Genomic DNA, 12,811 nt, shown 5'->3' with positions numbered 1-12,811 from the left:
AATTTGATAGTTTTATTATTTTATTATTTACCTTCTACGTGACTTTACCGAAAGAACCAAGAATAGGTGTTGAGATGTTCAAACGCCAAACAGAAACATTTTTTTTGCAAGGAATCGCGTCTGCGTTAACAACGCCACAGTGCTTGTTGGTGAGCGTGCAAACAAACACGTGCTCTGGTAGTAATGCTACATAGCATTGCCTTTGAAGCTGATTGGCCTCCCACCGGAGTTTGCGAGCACAACTTTGTCCCCTGGCCAAGGTGGCTGCGGCACCGCTTCGCCTCTCTGGGTGTCCCCCCTCTCCCCTATCGAGGAGCCCCCCCCCCCCCCGTGTCGATGGGCTGAAGGCGCCACTCGGCCTCTCCGCGGCTGTCTCTCTGAGCACGTGCGTCTGCCCCCAGGGCGACGACCAACGAACGGGGGCCGCGGGAGCGGCGAAGAGATTCGCTGCCGATTGCCTCGGGGGCGTCCCGTAGACGCGAAGCGACTCGGGAGCTCGCGCGCGTCCCGTGCCCATGTAGGGTCGCAAAGTCCGGCAACCCGCCCCCACCCCACACGCGGCGGTGACGTCACAAGGGATGCCAGCCCCCACCCCCCAACCCCTGTCGGCCCACCACTGGGGCTATGGCTTCTGAGATTCCGGGAAATTTTTTTAAAACGTTTTTGAGATGAACCTGCAACAAGGCGATCATGAGCGTGGTCGTGTAGAATGAAGGTCGTAACAACACAGAGCGGCAGATAGTACGTCTGCTTCACAGACATATAAGTCCCTCGATGTGGCAAATAAAACGTGTTTCGTTTACAGATCCCATCGGGGGCCGTCCATAAATGACGTCACGCACCTAGGGGGGGGGGGGGGGTCAGACATTTGTGACGATGTGTGACGAGGGGGGGGGGGTTGAGAAATGTGACTTCACATCAAAATGCGCAACTTTAAATAAATATAGACAACACGTTCTACTTAATGAAATAGACGTTTTAATACATGTTTCTCCTACAACATCAGAGTGGAGCGCCACATTAAATACGCACTACAATGACAATAGTTTAAAGCGATTTTAAGCATGTTTTATTTTCAAAATGGAAATATGGTTTGGGGGGGGGCAGAGCTTTGTGATGTCATATTTGAGGTGGGGTCTGACTTTTTGTGACGCCGTGTGACGAGGGGGGCGGTCAAAAATGGTCCAAAATCGCGTAGAACATGTATATTTATTTAAAGTTGCGCATTTTGATATTTCTCACACCCCCCCCCCCCCCTCGTCACAAATGTCTGAAACCCCCCCTCCCCCTGGGTGCGTGACGTCATTTATGGACGGCCCCTTATGTCGGTTGAAGTCACACACAAAAACCCAGATACGATGTCCTATTCTGGTGATGGAAGCAAGTCTGGACTGCGGCCGAGATAAAAAAAAAATCAACTTCTCATACAAGACCCGACCATCGAACCTCTCGGTTTCAACCTTCGACGCAGCCAATGTTCGACCATCGACCGAATCAGTACCGGGCATAGGCAATGCGGCCACCTGATGCACAAATGGCGCATCAAAGATTCGACGGCCTGCGAGTGAGGGCATGAATCCCAAACCATCGACCCACATCGTAAACACTCCGCTGCTGCTACTGCAGTCTTCACTCCTTTAATGGAGGAATGGACGAGATCCACTCTGCGTCTTAACAGACAATTGAGTGGACGACAAATCTAAAATTACATCTGTCTGTTGCCTGATGAAGCCAGTTGTAATTACTGGTGAAACGTCGTACTCAGATTGTAAATGTTGTGGCTTGGCTCTCCAACACACCGGTGTGCTGTACTTGTGGCGAATTGGCACGTTCTGTTTACGTGACAACCCTTACTAGTTGGCTGTGTCGGGTGGTGGCGGGTTTAACGACACATTTATTTACTCGATCTAACCTAAACAACCCTGTATTATGAAATCTAAAATTACATCTTTAATCTATTAATACATACGAAAGAAAAACTATTCTGGTAGTTTACGGGGATATAGGACATGAAGTAAACATTTGCAACTTCACTCGTGAGGATTTCTAATATTTGCAGTTTTTTTAATCTAGAGGTTTTATGGGACTCTGAAAGCAGACGGATTGCTTTGCTGGCTGAATACGAGGCCTTCAGCAATGTACAATGCAGCCCAATGGTACACACACACAAACCACCACGTTCTTTGTGAACTTTATTTGGCTTTAACAATGTTACTTCTTGTAACAATGTTACAAGAGGGCGGAAGGGTCTCTACAAGAGGGAACTCAAAAGAGCCGATTGTAGAGTACCTTGACCTACTCTTCCATGCTCGCCAGACGTCTTGAAAGAGATGGAAGTTACCCACGCTCTACCCCACCACATTTGGCCCCGGTGTACCTATTTATACTAGTGCGTGGACAGAGACGGGGGATTTAAGGAACTTGCACCGTTGTTTCAACTGCCGCTCAGGGAAATCGAATCAAACCGGTGACCTTTGGATTGCAAGTTCAGTATGCTCACCATTAGACGTCGGCAATTTGTATATGATATGTAATTTATGATAGTGGATTAATATAGCCCACAGCCACCAATCTGACACTTGGGACGGGTTGATTTTGTAAACGTCAGTGATTTAACAAACATATGAGTCATTCTATACGCAGCATGGACGGCAGGCGTGGTTTTGGGATACACTTTGTTAAAGTGGCCACTGCAAAACCAGCTTTAAATACTCTTGAAGGCACTGCACACCAACCGCCAATGAAAACATTTCTACAATGCGCTAGAGAGTTTGATTGTTATATTTCAGCATTACAGTTAAAATACAAAACATGTGGCAAATTTTTTTTTACCAGTGTTATTTCAAAGCATGTTTTTACATTGGGATTGCTTTGGGATGTTTTTAAAGCAATGTTGTTACACGTGTCCATAGCATCATGGTTTGTGATGTGCCCGGGATAAATTCCAGCTGATGTATATAATTTCTTCTCAATTGCTCACCTCAAATACAGGCAGACATCGTGCGCCTGGAAAATTGGAATTGGGTTGCAACAAATGACACCCATACAGAGATATGAAAATATATTTGTTTATTATAAAAAAAAAATAACAAAATGACATATTGTATCAAAGAGATGTTATTTACATTTATCATATCTGCAAAATACAGCTTTTTTGGGTTAGATCGCGTAATCTACACGATCTAACCCAAAAACGCTGTAATTTACACGATCTAACCCAACAAAAACCCGTATTATGGATGATAAAGGTCGCGAAAGCCTACGTGTTAAACTTATCATATCTGGCAAACACTTGAGGCTAGATTTACACTGTTCACTCGTGTAACATTGTTGCAATTCCCTTCCTGCTACCGTAGTACTGATTTACATTTATTGCATAAAAAATATATCTCGGGTACCCCCCCTAGAGTTGCACTATTCCTCGTCAATAATTTGATACTTATGTAGGAAAATAGCATCTACACAAGTACTTCTTGAGAAATTACTTGAGTGAAACAATGAAGATAAAATAAGTGACTTTTAAATACAGCTCAACTCTGCTTATACAGAATTTGCTATTCCTGTAAAAAGAGCAGCAATTGTCTGTCATGTTTTTCAAGATGTGTTCAATCTAGTACCTTAGAATTTTCAGAAATCTAAAAACAATGATTTGTCGTATCATGCACTCTACGCGATGTTAACTGAAAGACTCGATGTATCGCTACATCCCTACTATTGGCTAATGAAGTGCTCCTTGCTCCATCTCCCATCCCTCAAGACCCTATCATATTATCATTCAGATACTACAACAATCCATACCATAAATATGAACTGATTTCATTGTTCCAGATTAAATTTAGTTCTGCACTTTAACAGCTCCAAAGGGCAAACATTGCAGTTCTGGAATTTGAATGAATCATGGAGGTATCATTCCGTCAATAAAGCCATTATGGTTAAACCCATGAGTAAGACTCACTAATTTGTGGACTGGAAGCTTTAGAAATGGACCAAAGAGTCGATATGTTTGAACCAATAAAAGCATGAACTGTGCTTAAGAACCATAAGTATCTAGCTATGCCGACATTCATTGTTCAGACAATTTAAACAAAGCAATCTGGAACCAGTCAATGATACTAATAGGTTATGAATTTAATTTCTGGAGCATCATAAGCTACGGTGAAAACCTTAGCATCATAACTGCAGAATTCTGCCTCCTAGCAGTTCTGCCAAAGTAAACTCCACAGCCAAACACCTATGATAGTCCCGAAAAATAGAGACGCAAAAATCATCATCATCAATGAAATACTCACTGCTGGATTCATCCCTCCCAAAGCCATTGCCATATATCGCACTCCTGCGATGCAACAGTCTATTTAGCAACTCCGAGACGGAATGTTGTTAGTCTTAACCATGTCTTGTCCAAGCCCACTAATAATGTTTTCAAAGTAAATAGAGGAAAATATGAAAAAGTCTGCTAAAAAGAATGGGTGGTGCATGCTTGGAATGATACTGACAGACAGAGGAACACATGGATCACAGAATGTATGCAGGTTAAAGACATTTCCAAAAATCAGTCTACAAAAAAATCTGTCAAACAGCTAAGGTTTAAACTAAGCAAGTTTGCCTGCGACAAGCAGATTACTTCAATGCAGGAAGCCACAGTCGCCAAAGGCGATGGCGGTACAAGGGTGGGGGGGGGGGTCTTCGGCAGAACGATTATCGTACTCGCACCAGCGAAGCCACGTACACCCACACAGACATGACGTGGTTCGCATAGGGGTGCATGTAGACAGCCAGCGCGAACTCCGTGCCCGGCAAGTCAATGCTGTGGACACCCGAGCCGTACACAGCCTCCACCAAACGCTGCAGCTCCGTGAATGCCATGTGGATGGGGAAGCCCGAGACCTGGACAATGGAAGAGATGGAGAGACCGAGGCACGGACTGAGACAGGAACTCATACTGGTAGGAACCTTCTGGTTACACCAGCCCACAGGGGATTATTGTGTCCGTCCGTCCGTCGTGCAGGGAGAGGGTGGGTGGGGAGGGGAGGGTGGGGAGGGGAGGGTGGGGAGGGGCTGGGTGGGGAGGGTGGGGCTGGGTGGGGAGGGGAGGGTGGGGAGGGGCTGAGTGGGGAGGGGCTGGGTGGGGAGGGTGGGGAGGGGTTGGGTGGGGAGGGTGGGGATGGGTGGGGGGTGGGGCTGGGTGGGGAGGGGCTGGTCACCCCGTGGTGCCCCTATAAAACTCAACGTTTAACCTACTCACGCCGGCTTGTACCCGCCCTCACAGTCGGGCATATTTGCGGAATACACCACGCCGCCGTTGACCCTGGCCATTGACCGAGCAACCCAACGTTCCTACCAGTTCCCTACGCAGGAATGTGTTTCATGGCTAAATCGACATTCAGAAGGACCAAGACACATGTAGATAGTACTTGTCATTTCGTGGCTTATGTATGTGGCCCAGGATTTGTTTTAGAAGGCAACAATATCCACTCCGCGTTTTAAAATCTCAGCTAACACGCAGATGGAGTAATTGAGTAAATTGAATGCAATTGCAGTCACTTCATCAGAAACCTCCACACCAGATGGGCACATGCAGATTCTCATAAAAAAGGGTGGTGGTAGCCCAGCAAAATCACATAATCATGCATTCTCTTCAAATTGTCAATTAAGATATATATTAATAATTAACATAAAAACATATTACCTAATATAACACATATAACTAAGTTACCTGACACTTCAAACACAGTGCCCTAAACACTGCTCCCCACAAATTCATAGAATTCATGCGAACAAGTGACTGGCTGGAAACCTACACAATATCGAACGGTAGTGCGGGGTATGCGATGACGATGGTGGTGCAGCATTGGTGTTGAGGCAGCACAATGATGTGGTGTACCCGATAGTCGGCGAGCGTGTGCGCGAGCTCGGCACGGTGCTGCTCCTCTACGGCGCGGCCCATACCGCGCTCGAGGGCTGGCAACAGATCGCGCAGTGCAGCCGTCACGTGCCGGTTCCAGCGCGTCGGCTGCCGCGGCCGCCACACCATCATTCGTTCCTTCAGTATCTTCTCAATGCTGCACACACACACACAACTCCCGCTGCAGCTTCACCCCCAGAGCAGGCATGCGTCTACCTGCCTCTTTTCTCACAGCTGGGTCAGCCGTTCGTGATAGGCGCAAGTGGCGCGGACACAACAGGAAGCGCAGCTGTTCAGGTGGCCTACATTGGCGTGCCTTTGTGGGTCTCGCACACTGGCCACAAGTGGGGAGTAAATTGAGGATACACGGGGATGCCGATTCCGCATGTGTCTTACCGAGCCTGCAGCTCCATCGCAGATGTCTTGTCTGGAGGCACATGATTCAGCTCTGCTGGCTAAAATGTAATATGCAAACAAAAACACAGCAGTATTAGTGATCATTTCTGGGCAGGCAATCAAAAGGGTGTTTGTTCAAATCCTGGTTGGAGTTTGACCCACGTAAAGGTGATGAAATAAGTACGACTTTGTGGGAGGTTAACAATAGTGATCAACCTATAGAGAGATTCACCGCATCCACAAGAAAGTGGAATTGCCACTACAAGCACCGAGCCACCAATGAAGATGACTGCTGCTCTGCAGTTGTTTGATCAATAATAAAGACAATCGTAAACTGAACCCGATTACTGTATAAGTTATCAACATGGTCTATTGTTTGTACTGAATACATGAAGGTAAATATGAAAACTAGTTTTAATAAAACCACATAGGGCCCATCCCTAGTATTTATTTCAAATTTGTAATTAGAGTTGGAATGGAAACGATATATTCAAAGAACACAAACACCCAAGTGTCCTTTGCCCACAGCTGTCTGATCATCTGCCTGTAATGTGAGGTGAGGCATTCAAGCTGAGTGGTTGCATCAGCTTGAAGCTACCATTCCTTCCCCCGCACCTCGGATTAGCACGGTTTGCTATGCGCGGTGCGAAAGAAGTTCAACATACATACATCAGTCGCTATGCCCCCTGTCATGGTTATTTGGTAACTGTGCCTCACCTGTACACTGGGCAGGTTTGGGATCGGGAAGCTGCGCGTGAAGAAGGGCTTCCACAAGCTGGCGTTGCTCACGGCGAAGTTCATGCGCGCGGGCAAGTCGTACGGCTGGATGTTGAACCAGATCTGCAAGCGGTGACGAGAGGGGAGCAGGTTTTGGTGAGAGCCAGCAGGTTCACGTGGTCAACACGTAGTTTTCAAGAGACGTATCCAAGTGTTAAATAGGCCAGGAGTTATGGGAAACAAGGATAATGCGAAACATTGTGCCATTTCTACTCCAGTGGCTCAGCCAGTCCACAATGTGAATACAGCAAGTCGTGTTATTAAACAAATCCCATAATCACTTTTTTTTCTGACAAAGCAAAAGTCCAAACAATCATGTATTCTTTATTTAGAACCTGATGAGGGCCCACCGGTATTTGATCCATCTCAACTACAGATCATGATTCTCCTTCACTGTTCCCGTTTTTGATTCTTCCACTGCTTCAAGTCTATAAATAGTATCACACAAAATTCTGTAAGGTTCATTCTGATGCTGTGCCCGTATGTAGTCATGTTCATTGGTGACTTCTCAGCCTCTTTGTGAGTCCAGCCCACATGAATACATGTCATTGACACTTGTTCCTGTAGAGCAGGGGTGGGGAACCTTTCTTCTGCCAAGGGACATTTGGATATTTATAACATCATTCGCGGGCCATACAAAATTATCAAATAAAAAATTAGCCTGTTATATTTGGTCAAACATTTAATTAACTCACCCCTAATGTGATGGCTGGAACTGCTTCTCTTTGGTGAGGCGTGTGATGTTATCTGGTATTGATGATGTTGCTACTCACAACTGCTTTTCCAGGTTTGCTCCTATATTTATTGAATTTCGAGTCCCGCCTGCGGTTGCCTTGGCAGGGCCAGGCCAAATGATTTTGCGGGCCTCATACGGCCCGCGGGCCGGACGTTCCCCGCCCCTGCTGTAGAGTATTGCAATGCAATTTCATAAATAATCCAATAAATAGTAAAGTGAGAAAAACATGGCTCTACAAACATTGACAATACACTTAAAATACCCTAAAGAGAAAATATCTTACTGTTACCTGCATATTCCTAAGATTCCCAATGCTGAAATATAATGGCACCCTGAGGCATGCCATATCTGTTGGCGAGATGTAAACTCCCTTGCCTGGCATGCAGGAGGTCGTGGGTTTGATCCCGACCCTGACACCTATATATTTGGAGTTTGTATGTTCTCCCGGTGGTCGCGTGGATTTTTGTCCGGGTCTTCCGGTTTTTCCCTCCACATTTAGAAACATGCGTTTAGAGGATTTTGCTACTATAAATTTCCACATGATAAGCTATCATTTGTGGGCAGATTGTTTCTGAAAATAGCTATATAGCTCAGTGGCCCTTACCTGGTAAAATACAAAATTTTAAAAATGTAGTTTTATATCTGGGCAGCCGCTGCACTACTGGCTCCATGCTACACAAGATGAGGTGCGGAGTATGTCACCACACACATTGTCAGCGCTGATGAGGCAGCCCACGCTCTGCAGAGGGCAGAAGTGGTCGTGCTGATTGTAGCTGCGCCCCGTGCTTGGGTTCCAGATCACAAACTGGTTGTAGCTGCCCTCCTCCTGGGTCACTACATAGGCTGTGGAACCCTGCAGATTATATGGTAACACACATATTGAGCATACATACTTGACACACACACACACTGCAAGTGCCGTTAGTGAGTACACCAGCATCAGCAACACTATACCCAGCTGCCTTTGTCTCCCCAAGTGTTAAGTTGCAGATGACACCATATATTCTTTTTAAAACTGAGGTGACTCAGAGGAGACAGTGTAGGTTCAGATACCACTTTCCATTAATGTTATTCATGACCTGATATTAAATCCAGGTCACCAGAATTATAACTCAGAGTGAGAACTACACCATTACTCCCCACTACAAAATTGTTACGGCAAACGCTTTCAACGAACGTCTATTGAGGCCGGCACAGCGAGCGAGTGAGTGAGTGGTGTGGCCAGTACAACACCCAACAACCTTTGTCTCGCCAATTCGAATGTGTACACATTGCACCAGATACTCAACCTCGGGGGTTTGTCCAGGACAAGTTCATATATCACTCACCATTGATGTAAGCCATTGCCTCAAATACAAACTGAAATTGATAGGTTTTCAGCACGAACATTTCGCCTTATTAAGTGTATCATCAGGAGCTGTTAGTGAACACATAGAAGCAGCGCACGGTGGCGAGATGTTAACTACCTCGCCTGGTATACAGGAGGTCGTGGGTTTGAATCCGACCTTGACGCCTGTACACTTGGAGTTTGCATGTTCTCGCCGTGGTCGCGTGGATTTTTTCCCCGGGACTTCCGGTTTTTCCCTTCAAATTTAGAATCAACATGCGTTTAGAGTATTTGGCTGCTATAAATTTCCACGCGATAAGCCTCTTCGTTGAGCTATATAGCTCAGTGGGCCGTACCTGGTAAAATACTAAATAATGTATACGCAGTGAGGGGCTGTGACAGGGAGTGGGAGGGAGTGAAGCGGGGTCGGTGGAAGCCCACCTCTGGCACCGCGGTGCCCAGCAGCAGCCAGGCCTTGATTCCCTGCGCCAAGAAGAAGTTGCACAGCAGCACGGCGTGCTCCTCCTCGTCCCCACACTGCAGCTCCAGGAATTGCTGATGCGGCAAGGACAATGACAAGCACGGGACACGTATACAGCTGCAGGATAGCAACTTGCACCGGAATAACAATAATCCTTTCATTTATATATAGTGCAATTCATGCCAACAGCATCCCACAACGCTGTACTTTAATTATATATAAGGACCAAATCCCATACACGCAGTTGGCTTTGCATGGCGTGAAAGAAGCCCAACACACACACATACGTACGAAGCGAATGACAACCCTACTGCCAAGATAAAATGAATAAACAAATGAAGGAATGGCATCAAAATAAAAAGCACAAACAAGAAAAAAGTGACCAAAATAAAGAATAGCAATGAGAACGTCGACGTAATCCATGCACAGACATGACGTGGGATTAATTAGGTGGTATGTCTTACAAAGGATGGCGATCGTGATGATGATCGAAAACATTAATTAATGCAAACCTGAAACCTTTAGATTAACTCCACTATATTATATTGATTGAAATACTGACAAGGATTGTCCTTTACCACTTTCTCAAGTAAAGTTAAATAACACGAGCCATGATTATAATGGGGGCTCAAGTCAGTGGAGCAATTCACTCTCTTCACCCCTTTAAAAAAATAAGAAAATACGACCTCGAGTGGGTTATACATCTTCAATGGTAAAAGACCGTATTTAAAATCCTAAGTCTACAAAGAATAGGGCTTAGGCTGTCCAATTTGTATTTTTCACAATATATCAACACAGTAAAAACAGATTGTTTTTAATGTCACCGTTGCAATAGGATGTGGAGCATAGTTGTTCCCAAAGAACAAGAAATGGCTTGGGTGTGTGCGCCTGTAAGATCATCATCCCTGAGGTGACGTGCACTCGCCAGAGTGCGAGAGTAGAATGGGACAAGGCGACCGACATACATCACTTGTGCTCCACAGGTCACAGACGCCGCTGAAGCTCACGCTGTCCGGAATGAAGGGGATAAGGGACACGTAGCGAGCCAGCAGCTCCTGTGCACGCACAAAGACAACAAGACAAAGATCGCCCGTATAGCCTTAACAGACTATTGGGGCAAGTGCTGTTAGCGAGCACCTATGAAGGCCGACAGCACACGAGGGGGTGGGTGGCCAGCACCACGCCCGGCCGCCTTTGTCCTCCCAGTGGTGATGTTTACACACCGCACTAGGTATTCATTTTAGGCCGAGTCGACCAGGGGAGGCCCACGACCAGTTCAGAAAATCGTCACTGGTGTTGGCCGTGAGTGGAAATTGAACTCGGGTCGCCGGGTTCGTAGCGCAGCATGCTAACTGCTACACTACCGCTTCCCACACAAGCATCTTGGCACAAAGCTAACAATGTGCCCCCATTCAGCCAAATAAAATTACAGGGGAAAGTGCTGTTAGTAAAAAAAAATTAAAGCTGGCATAATACAAAAGGATGAGAACAGGCTTTCCCCTTTTTTCTGGCAACAAATCAGGTGTTAAGATGTTAAAACACCAAACTGAAACCTTTTACAAGAAATCATGTCTGCATTAACCACAATACTTGTGGTCAGAATGAAAACAAAAGACGTACTCTGATAATATATGCATTGTCTTTGGTCCACATCAGAGACAACTTTCTTTTGAGCCAGAGACAGCTTTATTTTGAGCCTAGTCTCAAAAGAAAGCTGTCTCTGGTGTGGACCAATCAGTTTCAAAGACAATGCATATATTATCAGAGTACGTTTTTTTGTTTGCATTCTGACCACAAGTATTGTGGTTAATGCAGACATGATTCCTTGCGAAAGGTTCCAGTTTGGTGTTTAAACATCTTAACAAAAACTGTTTTGTTGCCAGAAAAAAGGGGAAAACCTCTTCTCATATTTTGGTACTGGCAAAGGAGGTCCCATGAAATACAAAAGGATGCCCTATGGCCCGTGCCAGGCTCAGCTGTTATCTCCAGGGCTAATGAAGACCACATTGGACAATGCACTAATTTCAAGCTGATTTGTGCTAATGTGGCCCATACCATGATTATACAGCTTTGCCGCTGGTGTTGTATATTATGGCCAAGAAATACATTTTAACAGGAAAATGTGCTAATAACTATACCACCATTCTCCCACTACTTACACACAAATAACAACCACTGCCATTGAACCAATGCACCAAATCAAGCAGTGCCAACTTTGACGTAAGACATTGGATTGCCTAGGGGCTAGCAGCTTTACATGCCAATTACATGTATGTGATTCTACCCTTTGGCAGTTGGTGTGATTAGAATGTGCAGCTGGTTAAGTTACATCAGTCTGCACATCAGCAGCAATGATGCTCACGCTACTAAATTATTACTGCACAGGAAGGCATAATATGGCCCAGCAGAGGTCGTTCAATGGAAGCTTCCACCACTGCCTTGGGTTCCTAATGGAGACGGGCACCATCAACACTGCTCACGGGAGCCACTTCGACTTTGGGCCCCAGGGAAGACTGTGGACTTACGGCTGTGAGCTGCAGGTTGCCAGGGTGGGCCTGCAGGAGCTCGGGCGGCGGCTGTAGCGGGCGAATGAATCGGCACACGAAGACGGCCCGGCCGTTGAGGTCGGCCACAGTCGTGGCGAGCCGACGTGTGGGAAATACCGCCTCGCACTGGGCAGCGAATGCGTCAGCCATCCGGAGCAGCTTTTCATCCTCCTGGGAGTCGAACTGCGACCGGGACAGGGAAGCGAGTGCAGGGGTGTCAAACAACAAGCGATAGTCTGCTGGGTGTGTGCACAGATGCGACGTGCACGAACATGCACGGGCCACTGCGGGCGCACGTGTCTGCAAATGGACCCACATGCTGCTCCAAGAACCTATTCGCATTCTGAACTCGAAATATTGGTGATCGATTTAGTGTTAAAGTTGTTTTTTGTTTCGTTTCTGTGACAGTTGCGTACTATATCTGCGAGTGTAAATGATGGTCGATGGTCAACGGGCCTATACGATATATGACAAGCATTTATTTGCTCTACACCAAGGGTTTTACCTTTGAATTATGTGTAACAGATTCATATTGAGAATATCATTTTCACTGGTGGAAAGTCTTTTAGTAATGTGAGAAAGCACTACTCATAAGTATACATAGTTAACTCTTCATTATCCATGGGCAGATTATCTGGGTTGCGGT

The 12,811-nt window shown here is 46.0% G+C and overlaps 1 protein-coding gene across 1 annotated transcript in view; it reads right to left on the bottom strand.

Annotated features, from left to right (window-relative positions):
- Window positions 1-3,060: 3,060 nt before the first annotated feature.
- The window catches only part of CC2D2A (coiled-coil and C2 domain containing 2A), a 42,607-nt gene continuing 32,856 nt past the window's right edge, over window positions 3,061-12,811 (bottom strand). Inside the window, exons 30-37 of the mRNA XM_078861703.1 lie at window positions 12,145-12,348; window positions 10,585-10,674; window positions 9,580-9,693; window positions 8,521-8,664; window positions 7,016-7,138; window positions 6,299-6,357; window positions 5,882-6,059; window positions 3,061-4,884 (exon numbers count right to left, since the gene is read on the bottom strand). Of these exons, the coding sequence (XP_078717829.1) occupies window positions 4,696-4,884; window positions 5,882-6,059; window positions 6,299-6,357; window positions 7,016-7,138; window positions 8,521-8,664; window positions 9,580-9,693; window positions 10,585-10,674; window positions 12,145-12,348 (1,101 nt within the window). The 3' untranslated portion in view covers window positions 3,061-4,695. The remainder of the gene's footprint in view (window positions 4,885-5,881; window positions 6,060-6,298; window positions 6,358-7,015; window positions 7,139-8,520; window positions 8,665-9,579; window positions 9,694-10,584; window positions 10,675-12,144; window positions 12,349-12,811) is intronic.

The sequence above is a fragment of the Lampetra fluviatilis genome, chromosome 12, assembly GCF_964198595.1.
Source record: "Lampetra fluviatilis chromosome 12, kcLamFluv1.1, whole genome shotgun sequence".
Classification (NCBI taxonomy): Eukaryota; Metazoa; Chordata; class Hyperoartia; order Petromyzontiformes; family Petromyzontidae; genus Lampetra; species Lampetra fluviatilis.
Note: the sequence above shows the minus strand (reverse complement) of the source record. Positions and strands in the feature narration are given on the sequence as shown.